Source organism: Perna viridis, chromosome 1 (genome assembly GCF_037379345.1).
Source record: "Perna viridis isolate PV_CMFRI_1.1 ecotype Kerala chromosome 1, ASM3737934v1, whole genome shotgun sequence".
Lineage (NCBI taxonomy): Eukaryota > Metazoa > Mollusca > Bivalvia > Mytilida > Mytilidae > Perna > Perna viridis.
This window is the reverse complement of record NC_142445.1, coordinates 44613900-44636036: the sequence shown is the minus strand read 5'-3', so window position 1 is coordinate 44636036 and position 22137 is coordinate 44613900. Positions and strand designations below refer to the sequence as shown.

Here is a 22137-nt window from a genome sequence, read left to right as displayed (position 1 = left end):
GTTACTTAAACATGTTATTGATTTATCCTCATTTTCAATGGCATGTAACAATCTTTCAAAATACAAAAATTAAAGGCAATTCGCATATATAATACACTATTTACATAAGTAATATATAAATAAAGGAATTTCACTCAGTCAATACGTGATATATGGACCTGTTAGATTATATTGACCTGTGACTGTCAACATAATCGAAACAGGTCCATATACCACATATTAGCTTCGTATAAGTCCATGACTGATAAATATTCACGCCGATGAATCGGGAATGCATTATTGATCCAACCAGCCATTGTGCAAATAACAGTACTAGCGTTAACACAATGCCCTAACCTGCAGAACGAAAAACTTGATACGACCACACGAGGTCGAATCCTGAACAGTTGGGGAAAATATGGACACACCAATAAAACTTCATGCTACTTTGAATTTTGATTACTATTTGATATTTGACCAGAACCTAAATGGTCACTTTTTGGCCTTTATTCCTACATAGCTACATGTAATTGGTTCCAATTGTAACCGCAAATCAATCCTGACCTTCCTTTGGGGGTAGGGCACTTTGTAGTTTCTGGCCCCCCTTATTCTTACTTTGTTCTACTCACAACCCCAAATATTAATCCCCGTCATCCTTTTGTGGTATGGCACCTTGTAGTGTTACTGTGAACGAGATCCATTCAGTCAGGGAAGGAAAAAAATTGTTTCAGGCCCCTTTTTGCCCTTAATCCAAAAAGACTAGTCTCAACCCCCAAAATCAGTCTTCTTTTGGTGGTAAAGCACTTTGTAGTACAATATCAATGAGATCACTTGATTATCAGTCAAGTTATTATCTGGACATCAGAAAAAATCAGGTTTCTGACTTCTAATTTCAAAATGTTCAAATCTTAACACTCTAATTTAATCCCAGTCCAACTAATGTGGAACAATAACATAGACGTTCTTTTACTGAGGTTGTATAAAGAAATTCTATAAAATACTTGTTTTGGTCACTTTTTGGCCCTTATTTATAAAACGGGGGAGGCTTTTAAAATCAATACCAACTTTCTGTTTGGGGTTCAAAACATAGTTATAAATTTTCAAAAACATCATCGGACTAATATTTTTCAAGTTATTAATGAAAACCAAGACTGTACAGACGAGGACAGCATCATACCATTATACAACTGCAAATTTTTTGGGACGTATAAAAACCTTTAACTTCTGATGGAACTCGAAATCTGTTTGAGAAAGGTTTTCTCATTCAGAACAATTTTGTCCTATGCCAGACTTTTCACACCTACTATTTATACTTTCAAGTTGATTTCTAAGTAGGCTAAATATCAAAGTTGCAAGCCTCATTTTTTGGGGGTGGGCTTATAATGTACATTTGTGAGGTAAATGAAACACTATCCCATACAATCTAAGTTGAAGCTAGCTTGAATTTTGACTGGAAAGTTGCAATTACTTCCTGGAAGTAGAAGGTGAGCCAATAAATTCTCCTTGCTATTACTGTACAGGTTGAACACTTGCCCAAACTGTATAGACATTGAGTTATAGTTTCCTTCTCCAGAACGGAGTGTAATTTAGTTTCTCTGGCATAAAATGAATGTGATCATAGAACTAAAATTTGAAATTAGAAATACGTCCAATAATGGTAAAAACAAATACATCTAAAAACTCAAGATTTTGCATATAAATGAGCCACAATTAAAAATTGTTTTATTTTAGACCAATGAATCAGTAAACTTAAATGTTGGTTAGATTAAAATATATTTCAACAACTTGAACCACAAAAATTCAAGACTTTATGTTCAATATAGAAATTTGTCGAGAAATAAGCATTAATTCCTGAAAGGCTAAGGTCATACATTCAAAAATAAATCTAAACCTTCCAGGTTATGAATCCAAGATACCTATTTACTCCAATTAAAGTAATTGTCACGATGCTGAGTAGTTTGATTGCTGTAGATGATACTGATTATACTCAAGTAAGAAAGACAACTCAAGTTTGAAAATTTTGATGTATTTATTAATTTCAATATGAAAAATTAGTACAACACCCTAGTCAATTTAATAAAATATAACTATAGAAATAATTTGTATCAAGAAACCAGAAAAAAGCTCTTAAACATTAGTTCGAACACATAATGAGTATTCCTGATCATTTCAAAAGTGAAGAACACTCCTAGATCTCTGTGAGAGAAATAAAAGCAAAGTATTCATTGAAAAAGTTTTTAAATGAAGGAATCCAAAAATAACCATTGCACAAAATTGTCTACAAAAATATGGAGTAGAAAAATGAAATACAATGAACAGACACTAACAGCTACAAAATATCTTCATCTGTAAATCTTTACTTGAATCCCAGAAGTTCTACATCAAATATCAAGGTGGCATTTGGTGGTATAGTGGCAACAGTCAAGGATTATATATAAACAAATGTTAGAAGTATTTTTATTGTATTTATTCTGCTGTTTATTTTTAATTGTCTTCCACTCATTATTTGAAAAAAAAAATTTAAATCATGATTTTATATATTTCCAATTACTTAACAAGGCAAATTTAAAATATAAATATTGATTGCAGTTGCTTCTGAGATACACAATAAATTGTGCTTCCACGAAAGAAAAAAAAAAAGATTCTTATCCAAAATCAAATCCCAGGCCCCCCTGATAAACTGCTTTGTTTAGTTGCTAAATGTACTGATATTGTGGAAGGTGGGGGACTCGTTAAATTTATGGCTTGTTAGTCCATAAGTTTGCAGTTTCTAAAAAAAAATGTTTTACAGGAGAGAATCTTGTTTTGTAAATCATAATGCATGTGCCATTGACTTGAAACAAATGTACTCTATCATTTATTCCATAGGCCACATGCATTTTTTCACTACTATTTTGGAGTGAATTGCAGACAATATCCAACATCTGGAAATAAAGTACTACTAAAATTACCATGGTTATCTCCAGTAAATCTCATACAATGATCAAATAATAAATACCTGTTGAACTTCTGAAGAAAGTTTAAAGGACAACTAAGGAGATTTACAACTCCACAGAAAATGAGAAAAAAATCTCTGTCCCCCTAATCCAATTAGCAATGTAACTAAGTTCATCAGGTGATTTTGATTCTATCATGTGGTAGCATCTTAACCCTTAGGCACTGACTAAATATCCTCTGCAACAACAAATCATTCCTTGAAACCAACCCCATAGTTCACTCATTTTCTTTAAATTATGTACTTTATTTCAACTGTGTTTTATCAAGCACCTTAAAAACTTTTAACAAGGTACACTTCATTCAGACTTATTAAAGGCATTGCTATTAAAGCATGGCACCAAGTATCTGTTAGAATTAAGTGTCTTGTCTTGTTCTATCTTTTGTTTGACTCAGGACAAAATTCATTAGCATCACTGGGCATTTACACCTTAGAAACTCCCTTTTCAAAGCACGGTTAACCCTCCTGGTGTACATGCATAAAGAGATCAGAACAAAAAATAATTTAAAACATATCCTGAACTTAATGAATTTTTGTCTGTCAAATATGGTAGATAGAATAAAAAATTCATCTTGAAAGTAACAAATATTAACAACATTTTTTAGCCCAAACTTTGGTTGGTAATAATAAAAGGATATACTCCTCCAGCTCCTGCTGCACCATAAGCATAGTCTGGAGAACAGGTCAACTTAGCTCTCTCCCCTTTACTCATCTGTAAGTATAATCATTTAGTAGAAATATTTTTCATATTTTCATTATGGAACCTTATAAGTTGCTCATTATTTTAATTTTCCCATGATCAGACCTGATTTTATGAAGCAATAAAAATGCAGGAAGAAGAGGTCCTCCATGTAAAAATCAGGCAGATCTTATGATATGGGTGGCACATGGTAAATTTATCCCACTGAATGTTTTTGTTGCAATGTGATGTATATATCATATGTATTTCAGATAGTATAAAGTTTGTTTTAAATTGAGAATGGATGACTCAGAAAATGACTTTAAAGTTCCATAACTATGCAACCAAATTTTAGCTCCAATTAGAGTTATCTCCCTTTTTTCAACGAATTTCAATGCTTCCTATGTAATTTATTTCTCTTTAATTGTTGAAGTTACTAAAAAAACAATTTTCAACTTTGAGAAAGGATGCAACTTTGTGATATGAAATAGGTGAACATGTTTTGAAAACAAAACTTGTCATGTGCCACCCACTGCCTGGTTTTTGAATGGACTCCCTCTTAAGTACATGCAACTTATCACAAATATTAGTTTGAATATTGATTTGTAATGCAAATACAGTTGTATTTACCAGACCTTTTAACTTTTCAGTAAGAAGGTGTAAAAAACTTTGGTAGCGCAAACATGAACAAGAAGAAAAAACAGCTGTGAAACTTAACATTATATAGTGAACATACCTGCATTACTCCTTCATCCCAGCCTGAAAATAAAAGAGATAAAAATTACCATATGATCATAAATAATCAGACCGTTCTAGGTTTTGATTTAAACCAATGTTGTGACAATGTCCAAACATTAAATAAACAACTTCATAGTTATAGAATTGGCGAGTAAGTAAAACCTGAATACAATCCAAATATTATACACCCTATAATAAAAATGTTGTAGGTTCTCCAGCGATTACACTGAAAGATGTTTTTGAAGTACAATGTATTATATGTATCGTAAAAAGTATTAATTTTCGCTGTGTAATATTTTTTGTTGGACAGAAAAGTGCAAAAAATAATACCTGCAAAATTGATTTTTAACACTATAGAACACTTATCAATTTTTGAAAGTGTGCAAAAATTTATACCAGCAAATATGTACACTTGACAGAATCCCAGAAAATTAGCAACCACGAAAATTAATATGTTTACAGTATTTTTTCGGTACAGCTGCATGTAGGTTAAAATATTTGTGAATCTCAAAAAAACTATTACTAAAAATATATCCAAAATTTAATAAGTATATCATCTATTCTATTCAGTATATTGTGTACCTTTAATCACTTGTCCCATGCCAATCTTGAATTCAAATGGTTTACTTCTGTCTCGTGATGAATCAAACTTTTTGCCGTTTGTAAGTGTTCCTATTCAAGGCAAAAAATAAAATATTATGAGTGTGCAGCAATATTACAAACAAAAAAAAGATTTTGTACAAAGTTATGACATATTTCATGTGAATTTCTAACATTGGAATGAACTTAGTTCAGGACAATTTTCAAGTACATGTAAGTATCTGCAATAAATTGAATATCAAAAATATATCTTGGTCCAGTTGGTCGTTTTCAAGCAATAAAAGATAGCAAGGAGCTATTAAAACCAATTCAATTATAATTACAATGAAATAGTAAACCAAAATGACTATATTTTTAGCGTTTTACTAAAATGTGAAGAACAAAATAGTCAAGATATCACATTTGTAGTTCATACCATACATATACATTTAACATAAATATGACTCGGTCTACAATAGTTACCTGTATAATGTACGATAACAGTCTGTCCTTTCTTTGGGAAGGTGGACCCTAAGGTGAAACCAAATAAAGTTGAAACAATTGTGCATATAAAATAATAACTGTAATGACTTGTTTAACATCTCAAATAAGAAAAATAAAAGAATAAAAATTGACTTACATTAATATGCCAGCAAAGCTCCCTATAAAATGTATAGAAATTTGACTAAAAATTCATCATACTGACACTTGAGAAACTTTCGTCCAAGCAAACACTACATCAGGGTAGATTGAAACTACAGAAATAGTTCAAATGCAGGCTAGTCAAAATGTTAAAGATGTCTTTTTTTGCAAAAAAAGCTACTTCCGGTTGGACAGATCTTGATAAAATCTTGCAATCTATGCCAAACCTGAACAGTTCTTCTAATAATTTTACAAATATTTGGAATGCCGTTTGCCATCTCCCACTTAATTATAACTGATGAAAAATTCCTAAACAAACTTGGCAAAATGATAAATGGCTAGAAGTCTAATTTGTAGATAAGGGAACCTGATACTTTTGTTTCAGACTTTGCTTGCACTTAAGGCCATTGCCATACTCATATTAATAAAGAACAACATATCTGGACAACATTTTTTGGTAATTTTAAGTTATAAGTGTATGGCAAGTACATACATGTAGTGCTTTTCTCAATTACATCTTTTTTTTAGTTTTTCGTTAAGAAAATGTACTTGTGAAAGTTAATGATTCATAGGATTTAATTATGTGGTTTATTTATGTTCTACCTATTCATTTTACTTTCCTATTTTTTGACAGAATTCTAAAATATTGCATGGAATTCCAACAAGCCTACATTATGCTTCCAATATGGAATAGGTATTGCCTTATTCAGCGAGCACCGTGTGCTTCGCCATACTTGTACCGTCTGTGCGAGACTAAAGAGAATAGAAAAGAGATTTTGTTTTGCAAGTACAATATCTTTCTTTATATTTCAGCAGCAAGCAAAATCAATATTTTTGTTTAAAATCTGCCTTGTTACACTAGAGGCTCAAGAGAGCCAGAATTAGTCACCTGGTTATCCATTTGCTTATTTGAAAAACTTGAGAAATGAGATAGGCTAAGTTAAAATCAACTAAATTGTCAAATACAGGAAATGCTTTTAAAAGCATTTTCATGACCTGAACCAGGATTTTGCTAAAGGCAACAATTTTTGAATCATTTTCAAAAACCTGTCTTCAGAAGTTCCATTTTTAGTATAGTCAGCCATATCTATTCACAGATCAAAAATCACAACATTCATTTTGAGCACAATACACTACAGAAATGAAGAAGATTTTCAAAGTTGTACATGTTTAAAAAAAAAACAAAACAAAACAAGAAAAAACCTGTTTCAGGGGTCGTAATTCCTACATCAGTCAATGAATGTTTTGAAAATTTCGGCACAGGTCCTTATGACGCTGAACAATATTACCCATGCCAAAAATTTGCTAAAGGCAATGGTTTTTGAGTTATTTGCAAAAAAACTCTTCTGACGCCTATGTTCTATTTTAAGTAACAGCAACCATGTGTTTTCTTGAGTCAAAAATCCCAATGGTCATTCGGTGTGGGATACCATGAAAAACATATATACCAACTTTCATTGAATTCTGTGACATGGATTCTAAGATGAAGATTATCAAATTTGCACATGCGAAATATGCCAAAAAAAACTGTTTCAGAAGCAACTCCTACATCAGTTGACAAATCGTTTTGAAAATTTCAGCATAAGTCCGTCATATGATGCTGAACAATATTACTCACTGCCAGAAATTTGCTAAAGGCAATGGTTTCTGAGTTATTTGCAAGACTGCCTTCTGACCCCAATGTTTTATTTTTAGAAATGGATGCCATGCTTTTTAATGAATCAAAAATCCCAACATAAATTTTGTTTGTGATGCCCTAAGAAACAAACATGCCAACTTTCATTGAATTCTGTGCGATGGTTTTTGAGAATAAGATTTTCAAAGTTACACATGCGAAAAATGCCCCCCCCCAAAAAAAAAACTTTCAGGGGCCACAACTCCTACATCAGTTGACGAATTGTTTTGAAAATTTCAGCATAGGTCCATCTCATGATGCTGAACAATATTAACCACTGCCAGAAATTTGCTGAAGGCAACAGTTTTTGAGTTATTTTCAAAAAACTGCATTCTGACCTCTATGTTTTATTTTTAGTAATGGCTGCCATGTTTTTTTTGTGGATCAAAAATCCCAAAAGTCCTTTTGTGCAGAACTCCCTAAGGAATGATCATGTAAAGTTTAAAACCTATCAGTCCAGTAGTTTCAGAGGAAAAGATTTTTGAAAATTTGTCCACGAAGATGACGGATGCCAAGTGACGGCACAAGCTCCCTTGGCCTTTGGCCAGGTGAGCTTATGAAGGGAGAAATGTTTTTTGTTTTTTTTTTTCAATGAATGAGTAAAAAAAATTTTTTCCTCCAAAAATTTGAATATTTAGGTTTGGTCTAAAAACAGGACAAATATCTATACATTAAAATGTAGCCAACTTTATACGCTTTAAAAATATGATAAATATTTTTGACAGACATTAAGTAATTTTCAAGTGTTCGATGTTTTGTTACCGTACCCCCATAAAAAACAATAAAAATAGTGTAACAGAAAAAGTCTGTTCTGTCAAGATTTAAAATAAATAATCATTTTTCCACTTTTAACTAATTCAAAATGAAATAAATTTTATATCAAAATGTACCCATTAGTATAAGCTTTAAGAATACATAAATATCATTTAGGTTCTTGACAACAGCAACAGTGGAACAGCGATGATACACCTACTTACATCCACGTCTTTCCCAAACTTTTTAAAAACACATCAAAACCACTTCTTTTAATGTGTGAAAAAATTAGAAAAGACCAAAAAACTATCAGAAAAGATGAAGTTATTCTTACTGAAACATATTCTTAACCTATATATTTTTATTTGTTTGATTTAAGGAAACAATGAATTTTCTCTGTAAGGACAGTCACTTTTTGTTACTTCCGGGACTACTCCTACATTGTAAGAGGTTGTAATTCTGTTCCTCCATACCCCAACCTCTTACTTCTGAGTGCCATATTGCATAGCGCTCATTCCGCCATTCCTTGATATTGGCAGAATTATAGAACTATTTTCCATTTAAAATGTTTAATAGTTCCTTTACCATTACACGGGAGAAAGTAACTAACAAAACACAATGAACTACCTGATGAGAATATCCAGTAATCCTGGAAATCCTTTGTAAAAGCAGTTAAAATTAACTTCATATTTGGTTATCTTTTTGACTGTGTAAGGCCTAAAAAAAAACATTTGTTTCTGGTAACACCTGGTAGGTCGGTAGGTAGGTTTTTTTTTCTCTATGCTACAAACATTTCAGTAGGTTTTTAGCCTCCAAGTGCTGACATTTCGCAATTTAGATTGCAAATACTGAACTCGCACTGGCCTTTGCCATAGCGTTCTTACTATGATAATGGGTCTCCACACCAGAGAGCAATTTAAATACAATACAATACAAATCCGCGAAAGAAAACACTGAAATTCCTAATTTTTTTTTGCCAACGCTATAAAAAAGCTCGGGTCGGGTTACCAGAAACACATTTTATTTTTTTTTAAGGCTTAATTCCGGTTGATAAAATTACGGATTTTAAAATTTGTGAAAAGAACATATCAAATTGACCAATGAATTGCTTGTATCAACTTTAAAGTTCGTTTTGTCAAAATATATTGTATTCCGTAAAATTAGTGACCTAATTCAAAATTGCTTGTCATTTTGACAACTGTCATCATTACAAATGTTTGCTAGGTATTTAACAAATATTTAGGATTTTTATTGTTTGATTTCTGGTATGTTAAACTTCTTTTATATGAACAAAAGACATAAAGTACTTTATTACACATTTAGCTAATTAACATTTGCGGTGGCTTTCAACATGTCAGTTGCTAGAGGTTAGGATGGCACCAAGTCAAAAAATAGCTTGCAAGACAACCTCTAGCATTGCTGGAGTACTTCTGGGACATTACTTTTTTTGTTAGCATACTGGGGAACCTTAAGGAAAATTAAGATTGTACATGTAACTGTAGAGCTCACACTGCTTTGTGGTGCTCACTATAACACAATGCAGGGGAAATATATTTGTTAGTACTAATGATAATGTGCATGTTCAGTTACATGTATAAAATAATTCATTAATCCTAATGGTAAATAATTATAGCACGACTAGTAAACCACAACTAGGCACAAGCAGCTTGATAAATTTTGAAAGAGAAAATATATTTTAGAGCATACATATGCACACATGAAGTTCTGAATTTTTAAACTGGTGGGAAAATGAATATTCAACATTTATATGCACTGGAAGGAATTGTAACTGGTTATGTTATCAACTAGGTCAACCATACTTATGGCCAGAAAAAGATCAATATCCGGTTTTCAATTTCATATAGGTGAACGTGTTTTCCCATAGAAAGTGGTTCTATAGATGCAAAAATTATGCATAGAAAAACCTCATGTTTTCATCCATAGTAAAATTCATTTTAATCAAGTCTGGAATTTGAGTCGTGACATTGTTTTCATGAACCCAGGTAACCGTGCACGTGGTTACAACTAAACAAGAAGAAAGTATCGCTATTTATTTGGATATGACGATTTTTGACTCAATACTCAGCATGGATATATATTACCATCGCCAGGAGAAAGTGTTTCAACGTCAACGCCCATGTTTGAAGGTCTGGAAGGATGAAAAATGCTAGAAGTAACGAGAAGAACTTCAACCGGCAAGCGGGAGTTGCTGATACTTCCTCAGACTGTAACCAAGACAGGGAACCAGTGGTAATAAAAGAAAGATTTCATAGACGCGCACCTGGACCAAAACAAGTTGAAAGTTGCACATACGTTAAAGTGAAGGATATAACAAAAGATGAGTGACTGTTTAGATGCTTGTTGTATCTAAAAATTTAAAGTATTTTACCAATGCCTGCAGTTGCTAGTTCTACGCTTTGTAGAAAGTACTTTAGTCAAGACATAAGTTTCCAGTCAGTTTACCCGAAATTTTGTTAACTTTGTGCTTAAATGGGAAAATGAGCTAACGATATAGAACCCTTTTTTCCGGTGGCCCTTGTGGTGATGTAGGTTGAGGGTCGATGCTGACCCTTCAGAATACTATATTTCAAGTGTGTTTTATGTTGGGGTGTGATGTAGGGTAAGCGATATAGATTATAATGCATATAGATATAAACCTTTCATTTGCACTGCTAATATATTGTAATTTTGCCCTACTGCCGTTAATTGATCGTACACATGTGAAAATCTACAAGGCAGAACAAAGACACATTTCTTCATTCTAAATAACGATTAGCCGATTTGGTCATTACGACTATCATTTAAAAAGGGGGGGCATATAATTTACGATTACCACCGCGATTTTTACCGCAATTTTCTTAGTAACCAAGGGAGTGAGTTTTCCAAAACGACACACACAGGCCAGAACTAATTATAGGAACCATTTAGCTTAGTAACTCTTGGGAAAATCACGTTTTATTCGAGAAAATATATTTGAAAGATCTTGCTTACCTGATTCCGAGGTCACCATGGTTGGTCATCGAAATTGCAGTTTATAAATACCTGTGATAACTGTATTGTAATCACCAAAATAATATAACAAGGATAAACCTGCTACGAGATTATGATTAGAAATGGGGGTCTGATGATAGGGGGAAACACGTTTGCGCAAAATTTCACGATTTACGGTTACGCACACTTGATGTTTGCGCAAAAAAAAAAAAATGAATACGTTTGCGCACACTCATATTTTGGATTCTACACTATGTTTGTGAACAGTGTAAAATATTTTCAAATCAAAGTACTCATGTACTGAATCAATTTATATCGACCGCTTGAATTTTTTCGCCTCAAATAACCGTCTAATTGCAAAAATATAGGATAAAAGCAGGGATAAAACGATAGTACAGGGATCGAATTCAAACGTATCTAAACACAGGCTTATTGTTGTAAATGATTAATATTGAACTCTTTGATTTATTTTTATTTTTAAAGTCGCCATTCTGATTAAGATCGAAGGACATTTAATAAACACACAACAAAATTCCCGATGCATCGTAGCAGATTGTGGAATATTCAGGTTCGATGATGGTTTACGTGGAACACCTAGATGAATTAATACAAAACAACCAACATACTGCATAATTGAACTACAGACTACTAGTTTGCCTTTCCCAGTTTCTAAATTTTCAATTCATAATTTAATTTAAAGATCTTCAGGTCGAAACTGCCTGTCAAATCATTAAAACTTAAGTCACAGTCATTGAAATAAACCATGCCCATAGATACGTGTCCCTCTTAACTGGCTACATTTGTCGGTTGATAAGATATATAGTTCAAGTCGTACAAAGTTATCACATAGACACCTGTGTATCATGTAAAAGCGCTTAGTTTCTGGGCATCTAATTCCAAAGACATGCACGTACATTAACATAAACACCAAAGTCTTTAAAAAAAATCAACAATTATTTCTGGTGCAGTAAACACTTGCCATGTACTTCTAAGGCCATGAAGCACCCACAGCTCTACCATTATATCACATGGCCGAATAGCCAAATAGAATTATTATTAAAAAAAGCAATATCACCAGACCACAGACTAATATCATTCCTGAGAAATGTATTATCGAAATTCCTTTGCCATCTATTAGCAAAGTTTCATTTTTATTTGCCATCTCGGGACTTCCGATGTCACGGGCGGTAACCGTAATAAAAATACACGATACAGTGGGTAATAGATTAGGGTGGTTTCGGGGGTAGTGCTACCATTTTGTTCAAAGTTTAGCAAAAAATGAGCGACAAATATTAGCCTGGAACAGGGAGTGTAGTCCTTGCCTACCGCCGGGAACCTCTTCCTTTATACAAGTTTCTTGATCGGAACAACTGCCCCCTTATTGTAAATACTATTATATAGATCCGCCAGGCCCTGCACGGAATTTTTGAAGACAACCATTCCAATTGGCACTCAGCATTGCTCTTTTTATTTCTGTGAGCGATGACTATTTATAATCTCCCAAGGTTTTTTTCTAGCTAAGCATTAAATGGTTTCTTATGCGTCTAAGAATATTGTACTTGTAGGCGACATGTTGAATATGATATAATGAAAGAATGGTTTATTCTGGTGAATGCATAGTAATAAACAGGTATTAGTGAGATTTTAGATCAACTATTCTATAATTGTATTGTTAATACACATCAATTTAATCGTCATATTTAGTTCGCAGTAAAAGTTGTTTATTGTGTTTGTTAATTGGTGTAAATAGCACAGAATTAAATATGACAAAATAGAAATACCTTTTAAGTGGACCTTACTATCTGTATTTGAACGTTAATGGGTTATGCCAGTGGACTATTTTCCTGCGGTAGTGTAAGATAATTTCAGATGCTTACAGACTTTACAAATCTAAAGGCTCTGGCGACTACTATATCAATTCTGATCTTCGATCTAAATTGATAATGATAGAAAAGGAAAGGATATGAAGAAATGTAAGGAATACCACAACATATTGACATGGACACAATAATAAATCATAATCGAAAGTCATTACCTGATATAGGGCTAGCTATGTATTTAGGTTACAGACCACCAATTCAACCAATGAGCATTTGCAAAAATAGTCCTACGCAGAAATTACCCCTGTTCCTCATAGTGCTGTGAAAAAAGTTCTCATCTCATTAAAAAATTTTAGACAGTTTCTGAAAGGAAAAACATTTCTGTACATTTTATAGGTGCATTTTGCTTCTTGTGATGTGAAGCCTAATCTCCATAATGATTTCTAAATATACCCCTATCTTGTGAAAACACTGGGATTTCCCATGCTATTTATAGACACTTCATTTCCGGTGACCAGTACTGCACTGCATGTCTGCTAACCCAATATGCCATTCTGAGGATTGTGAGATAAGTAGAATCATGCAGTTAAAGTTAAGGTAAAGTCCAGAGAAGCCATTGAATATTGTGAAATTTGCATAGAAGCCTATGGGAAGTGGAATTAGTGGTTTCTAGCCTTAATTTACGTGTGTCCGTAAAGTCAAAAATATTTGGATGGCTATGATAAAACATAGTACTCACAATTGTTTGTGAAATCTTTCAAAGCCATTTGAAGTGCGTTTGGTGTTCAAATCAGGATCTGCCCAAATAGGGCTAGGAAATTTGGCAGTTTCGTCAACATATATTTTTAGAACATAATCTGTATATTATGTCATATAATCTATCACAAGGATTCAGCACTATATATTAGTAACTCCTTAGCTTTTTCATCTTCAATATTATACAAACGTATTGTGAATGCAAAATTTATGTCAGTGTGCGCAACCGTAGAACATTTTCTCATGTAAACCTTTTTTGACAAGTATGCGCAAATGTAATTCACCCGGTGAAAGGAGGTGAAACCGGTAATATCAGATCTATTTTTTTTTGTTCATTTTTAGTTAAGTTCTGTTTCTGTAGACTATACTTTTCAGATTTTTTTTATTGGTTTGCTTCCATCAGAGATACATAAATACTCTTTTTGTATATTAACATGATCCTGATCATGAATACAGAATTTGACCTTAGCAAAGGTTTTTTTTTCACTTTTTACAGTTCAGCAACTTGAATCCATCCTTTGGTTTTCATTTATTGCCATTTAAGGTTAAATTCAATCTTTAAATTGGTACATGAGGTCCATATAAATATAAACTTTTGAAACAAAATACGAGAGTTAAACATTTCATTCATATCAGTTCAATTTGCACGAAAACACAATGGAAAATTTAATGCAGTGTGTACATAGAGGAGGTCACAAGTGTACGCAATGTATTGCAACCGTTCTACTTTTTCTTAATGTTTGAGTCAATGGAGAGAAAAATGTAGGTCACAATAACTTATTAAATAACACTATAACAATAAAGTTGAAAAAGATAGCACTTTCCGTATACCTAGCTGTTACACCCTTCATTTCGTGCATTATAAAGCTAGGATACCGTTGCGTCTAGCAGATAATCTGGAAGTCATTATGGATATAAACCACTAAAATCCCCAAAAAATCTTTCGTAACACAGTGTTAGCCAACCTATTACACGATATGAGTGACGCTGGCCATCAGCTGACAGTTCCTATACTTGGTTCAAATGTCGTTTTCGTGCTAACATGTACACTAATTGCTGTTAGACCCGGTTAGCACTCATATGTAGTATTTGTAATACATTACGGACTGAGGGGTTTCTTAACGCCCTTGGCTATCATCTAGGGCCTTCCAAGGACGGTTTTAAAATTTTCAAGAATACTACATATAGGGCATTTTGAGGGATTCGTTGGTGGTCAAAACAATAAATATCTCCAGCGCCGAATCCCAAAAGGGATTAACATATGACTTCTGGTGACCCTAATCCGCGCATGTGCTGTAAGGGTCGTTTCTTTAATAACAAATCTGATTGCAAAGCGAAAGTGATTATTCAACGGCAAGAAGACTGACGGACTCAAGCCGTAAAAGAAAAAGAATCGAATCTAACACAAGGATCCTTTTGAAATTTATTTATTGTGATATAATGTGGCACAAATATGGTTATTATCTATTTGAAAACTAATCAAGAAATAGATAAAATGAAATGAATACAAGACACGTGCTTAGACACCGACCATTTTTATATTGGGGGGTGGGGGGGGGGGGCTGGGATATTTTTGAAAAAAATATTAATTTCACTTTGAAGAAAAATAAACAAATATTTTTGCTGCGGCAAGAAAAAAATAAATTAAGTTCCTTAAAAGTGAAAAAAAATAATGTTGTATTCTGTTTTTCATAAAAAAAGTTTAGGTAGAAATTAAAAAATTGAAAAAAGAGAAAAATAAAGGAAAGGAGAGGAATCTCATGTACCATAAACTGCCATTCAACATATTAAATTATGTATGAAAAAGTATGTGACAAATGTCGTTAATATTAACATTTTACAGTTTATAGTAGAAAAATTCATAATGTTATAATGAGCAACTAAATGGATATCAATATCCAGCGATATTTTGGGTTATATTAAACCAGTATGTTAAACAAACTATTCGAAAGACGAAAAAATATACACGAACTACTTCTAGATATTATAACCAATTTAGATTTTATCTCCACAATAGAGAAAAGATAATAATACCATGCCGTCCGATTATTTCCAATTGTGGAAATTGCGAAGACTTCTTGACTATTTTTTTTTGCTACATATAGTTCAAGACCAAGGAACTTATGTACGAGACAGCTCGGTGTGCTATGCTATACTTTTGAGCAATGATAATATTATAATTTGTTCTATTAGAATTAGTTCTTCATGCTATGTGTAATGAGGACAGTCCCTAGCCCTGACATATGCGACATACAAGCGTAGGAACTTATTAACTTTTTGGTTGAAAAGTTCCCAAACAAGCACAACATAATTAGCTCCGAGATGATGGCTTTAATGTCTTTAATGAGTCTTTTGATCATCTTCAATTGTTATTTAACATTGCTAATAAGAACCTGAACTACTCAAATTTATATGTTATCAAAGTCCTCAGTAAATTTCTTAGATCCTAATGGAATGGGGTGAAACCTTACGACACTTAAGACTTAATAGTAGTCCAACGTGCCTAATGCACAGTCTCAAAAGTTTTAATTCATTAAAAAGTTACTCGACTGCAAAATATACAGCTTGTGCTGCCCACTAGCAGAGCGTGTGCTCTCAGATTTAAAGTCAATAAAAAAATAATAAAAAGTTATTAACATTTGTAACAAAATATATCCAACATTACACACAATCTCGTATCTGTTACGAAAACACTGGTCTTGTATAATTAATGATCCTGAATGCTCAAAACTATTAGAACCACCACTAAAGCAGACTCTGGTCTTTCATGAACAATTAAACTATAGATATTACTCCATAGCACTTTTTTATCTGTTGAAGATAAAATCATCACTTGAATATACCGTTCTTTATATATGCATCTCTTACATGATACATTTTATTACGAAACTAATTAATATTTTCACTATGTAATCTGAAGCCAATGCAACATTCGTGAAATATACTTGTGATATGTGTAAATGTATTACCTCATACATTGGATTTCACTTAACCAAAATTTTTCATCCGCCGATGAAACTTTTCTCCCTTAAGATTGCCTCAAAGATTGCAAGCTGGAGCGTGGAGAAATTATACGAAACCGGAAAAGCTGCCCAGGCTGCTATAGAAACGGAGCACTACAACCTCGATATTTTTGGACGAAGTTAGATGGACATAATCTAGAGCGGTCATGCTATCTTCAGGACACACTCTACTGTACTCTGAACAGCAAAACGAGGATGGTAACCATCAACATGAAGTAGAAATCTCACTTAACATAAGGCCAAATCATCATTCATCGAATGGAGTCCTGTGAGTGAAAGATTTATCGTGGCAAGATTTATGTCAAAGATACAAAAAGTAACACTCATTCAATGCTTCTCCTACCAACGTAACAGAGGAAGAAGACAAAGAATAGTTTTAAAACCAGCCTCAAGCAACCCTAGATTTAACAGCACTTGGGGCATTTGAAAAGATAACACAGGGAGAGAACTCGTCAGGGGGAAGAAATGAATGGGTAACATCAACGAAAATGGAGAACTCAGAATGCAGATTATTGCTAACAGAACGATCTGGTCATAGGAGGCACGACATTTCAACTCCCTTACAAGAATATATACAAAACAACCCGGGTATCTCCAGAGATGAAAACCAGAAACCAGATAGACCACATTACAGTCGCCAGGAGTTGGAGAAAGAGCATGACAGCCGTTAAAGCTTATCGAGGTGTTGATATAGCATCAAGAACTAGTGGTGGCTAAATTTAAGACCAAGATAGCCATGGCAACTAGACAAGATCAGATTAGAAGACGAAAGTATAACATAAGAAACAGGCGCAGTAGAAAAAAAACGGGAAAGAGTAAAATCCACATATAACACCACACGCCAAGAAGAACTTGGATTCTCAAGGAAGGAGTACAAGCCATGGTTATCTGGCGATAAAATCGAGACGACTGAGAATCGTAGGTCAGTCAAGATATAACTTGACAGGTCAAGACATGATTGCAGAAAGAATGGTTGACGAGCGAACGTATAAGCATTAGGAGAGAAAAAAAACCTACAACACCTCGAATGATTAATTGATTGTTGCGGTTAAACGCCAGAGCAGCAATATTTCACCTATTCTTTTGACACTCGGACCTGCACGGGGCCCTACAGCACCTTGCATGAGCTGTTTGAAAACATCTGGGAAACAGTGGAAATCCCTGAGGAGTGGAGTTTAAGCTTCATCCTTATGCTTCCAAAGAAGGGCGACCTGAGCAACTGTCAAAAACTGGGGAGGAAAGATTCCGATGTGGTCGATAATGTATTGACCAAATTGCCACATTACGGGTCATAATCGAGGAGTAAATAGAATGGCAATCAGCCATATACATAAACTTCGTGGACCAAGAAGGCCTTAGCATAGAAATGCACTTTGGAAGGTACTAAGACTCTGTGGAATCCCTGTCAAATTGTAAAGATTATCTAAGGACTCTACAAAAACACCACATGCCAAGTCATCCACAATTCAACACTCTCATCATCCTTCAGTGAACATACAAGAAATATAGAACAAGGTTGTCTCCTGTCACCCCTTATTTTCTATATATGTGTGCAAGAATTTTAATTAGATATACATGTAATATACAATCATGAATTTACTCATAGATTGCTTCTTGCCTTATTGATATATTTTGGGGTGCTAAAGGGCTATAGACTCTAGATTGGCTATGCATAAATTGATTGTGACGTGGGCTACTTCCCTGCACAAGTCCCAGACTTTCTCGTGCTATCGAAGGGGAAACTTTCCGGCCTGCACGAGTCTCAGACTTTCTCGTGCTATTGCAGGGGAAACTTTCCGGCCTGCACGAGTTCCAGACTTTCTCGTGCTCTGTATGGTTTAGAAAAAAAAGCAACTCCTCATCAATTCGTGGCCACAGACAAAGCCATATCTTCTTTAGGCCAAGTAAACTTCATCCAACCCTCACCAAAAACATTGGGTGGTTGGGAGGATTTTATTTTTTTTTTTATTTTTTTCTCCTTACCAGATATTTGCTGGCATAATTTTGTCTTTTTGGCGTATAGACATGTTCTAATTCCATAGCCACATCAGTTTTAGGGAAGAAACATTATTTTGGTCACCAATAATTGAAAGATTTGTGTATTATTGTGCCTAAATACAAGAAGCTGAAGTGAAAAAAACTCCTGATTTTGAAAATCCCGTCCAATTTTTTTTTAAATTTGTCATTATTTAGGAGCGGGAGGGGATGTAAACATTAATTTTATTTGGTCTTAACAAGAATAAAATATCTGATTATCTGAGTCTTAACTTTTATATGTGCTCCCTTGATATTTATGTAATATTTTCCATTTATTGTTTATCGTTAAATTTGACTAGCAAAATGAAAAAAATTCTACCATATTCCTGAAAAAAAAATATAATTCAATTGGTATTGAAAAAATAAATAATTTTAAGAAGAGCAGAAAAAAATTATTTTACTCGATCTTTCTGAATGCTAAGTGTCCGCCCACATATGGGTAACTAAATAAAGAATCCGCTTAATTTTAGCACGCTAATTTCTTTTTGAATATATATATAGCTAGATATATATATATATATATATATATATATAAGGGTCTGAAATATTCCCAACGATGTTAGAACTGTCAAATTTGCGAAGCAAATTTTTTGGTCGTTCTCTCCGCGGGACTCGAACTCGTACCGCTGTGACATCACCGCCTGCACTAAGTCCATCGCCCTAGACCACTCGGCCAGCTATATAAAAAATATAGCTTTTGCTGGCCGGGTCATTCCTCCTCGTAGGATTAATCTAGGGCTGTAGGGATGTACACGATGTATGGTAGTATAAATATTGATTGCAGTTATAAGGTGATATACATGCACTGGATCACCATACTCAGACTTTGTCTCGGTTGATATTCTTTCTTCGTGAAATAATTCAGTACTAAAGAAGTTATTCGCCGAGTCTACTCTACAGAGGTATGCATATCTACAAAACTTCACAAAATACTCCTGTCAAAAACACCAGTTCTAAATCATTTTACATTGCGCAATGCATCTTGGGCGGGAATGACTTTTAACATGCCCAAATCCATGAATTTATAGACAGACCACATTTTACTGCCGGGGTCGAGTTTATACCATTTAAGTATTTGTATTTGTAGATATATTTTATATACTATAAGATATATGCTATAAGATATTTATATAAATGCTCTTAATATTAGATGTCATATTATCTAAGATATATTACATACTATGCTTCCGCAAAGAGTGTTCCTCGGTGTGGATTTATTTAACCAGCATACTAAACCGTACTGGTCAGACGAGGTAAAGTGTGTTCACAAGAAAGAACGAACACTGCGAAACAAGTGGATTGAAAATGGTCGACTATGGGGGATGAACCATGAATCATACAGGCAATATAAAACAGCAAAGAGAGAATTTAAAAATATACAACAGGATGCACTTGAAAGGTATCAAAAAACAAGTTATGACGACATTAATAAAGCCGCGGAGTGTGATTTACACTTATTCTGGAAAATGGTAAAAAACTTTAAACCAAAAACGTCGAAAATTTACCGAGACATTATACAAAATGGTGTAGTGTGTGACAATCCGATTTCGATTACAAATGGCTTTATGGAATAATTTTCAAACTTAAACAACACTGACCATGATACGTTTGATACAGACATGGAACAGCACGTCAATTCTCTTTGTGAAGACATAATGACTAACTGTAATTCCAATAGTGATGATCTTCCAGGAGGTAAAATTGAATGTATTGAGGTTCGTGATATCACTAAGTCATTAAAACGAAAGAAAGCCGGAGGTTACGACAAAGTTCAAAATGAACATTTAATATATGGAGGTGATTTGTTAATAGAAACTTTGACGCCCATGTTCAATCTTATTGTAAGAAAAGGCCATGTGCCGTCCGATTGGAAATTAGGCTTACTAGTACCACTGTTTAAAGGAAACAGTAAACCAAAGACATCTCCCGATAGTTATAGGCCCATCACACTTCTGCCATGTATATCGAAAGTGTTAGAACAAGTGATTAAAAGTAGACTAACCGCAACTGTTGGTGAAGACTCTTTTCAGAATCCTCAACAAAACGGATTTCAGAAGAATCTCAGTTGCTCAGCCGCCTCCTTCAACCTTCATAAAACTATTTTTCACAATCTTGAATCTAATAAAGTCTTTGTAGCTTTTTTAGACAGCCGAGAGGCGTTTGATACTGTATGGAGGAAGGGTTTAATGTTGAAATTGTATGATTTAAAAGTGAAGGGTAAATTTACATCTTAACGCAAACAGTTCTGTGATTGTAAACCAATGTCAATCACCCCCATTTTCTGTGTTAGAGGGTGTTAGACAAGGCAGTGTTTTGTCAGGTTTTTTATATTTGATATTTATTAAAGATTTAATGTGTAACATTGAGAATCATAGTATCAACATAGGTATTTTTAACATTGGAATTCATCACCTTCTTTAGCTGATGATATATCATGTTTGGCGACTACCCATATCTCGCTCCAACGTATACTCGATATTTGTTTCCAATATTCGAAAACATGGAGATACCGATTAAATGCGAGCAAGTTTCAAATAATTCAGTTTTCAAAGAACCCGAGAGAACATAATGTCCAGTTTGTTTGGCGTATGGGTGACGAAATAATTTCAGTGGTTGACAAGTATACCCAATTAGGTGTAAAACTTAATTCTCGTTTTAAATCAAAGAAGAGAACTGAGGATGCTTGCAGGAAAGGAAAAATACTTTCTTTTCATTGAAAGGTGAAACGTCAAGTTCGACACATCTAGCTGTCATAATTAAACTTCATAAATCTGTAATCCTACTGAGCGTACTTTATGGATGTGAAATGTGAACAGACTTGCCACGTCAAGATACCGCTATCTTAAATAGGTATCAACATTTCATTGTTAAATATATTTTGGATTTACACACATCCACAAGATCCGATATGTGTGAAAGTATCATTGGACTGCATCCGATCATCAGTCGCATTCACAAAAGAAACCATTTCTACTACTATTTGTTAGTTAGGATATTAAAATATTATCGAAACGGATTTCTCTTGTTAGACTTTTTGCATATTTATCCAGTCAGGAAGACAAATGTACGAGTTTATTCCGGATATTATCAACATTCTATGCTTGTAGAACCTCAATGAATACCTGGTAGACTATACTGATATAGGATATTCCCACCAAAAACATTGGCGATTGATGGTAAACAGTGCAATTCATAATTTTCATAAAATTTCATAAATAAAAATATAAGGTGTGGCGCATGAAGGGAAAAACACAGAGATTTTATTGCATTAACCAAGTATTTCTGCCCGATAACCTCCAGAAATAACCATCAAAGTGTTTGTAAAATTTGCCTTTTTTAAGATATTGGTAGGTCAAACATAGTTGAAATGCACTATGGATAAATGGCGGGAAAATTATCCCGCACTTCTTAACAATAAAAAAATATGATGAATTTAAATAGCTTGTCAGTTGTTTTCTAGTGGATGAATT

General features: G+C 33.7%; 1 protein-coding gene across 1 annotated transcript; it reads right to left on the bottom strand.

Annotated features, from left to right (window-relative positions):
• Positions 1–1989: 1989 nt before the first annotated feature.
• Positions 1990–10282, bottom strand: LOC148628933 (peptidyl-prolyl cis-trans isomerase FKBP1B-like). The gene is made up of 6 exons (XM_088541108.1): positions 10143–10282; positions 5454–5501; positions 4974–5063; positions 4390–4412; positions 3613–3686; positions 1990–2390 (listed from the first exon to the last, which is right to left on the bottom strand). The coding sequence occupies exons 1-6, from the start codon at positions 10177–10179 to the stop codon at positions 2336–2338; spliced, it is 327 nt and encodes a 108-aa protein (XP_088397234.1). The 5' UTR covers positions 10180–10282; the 3' UTR covers positions 1990–2335.
• Positions 10283–22137: the final 11855 nt, after the last annotated feature.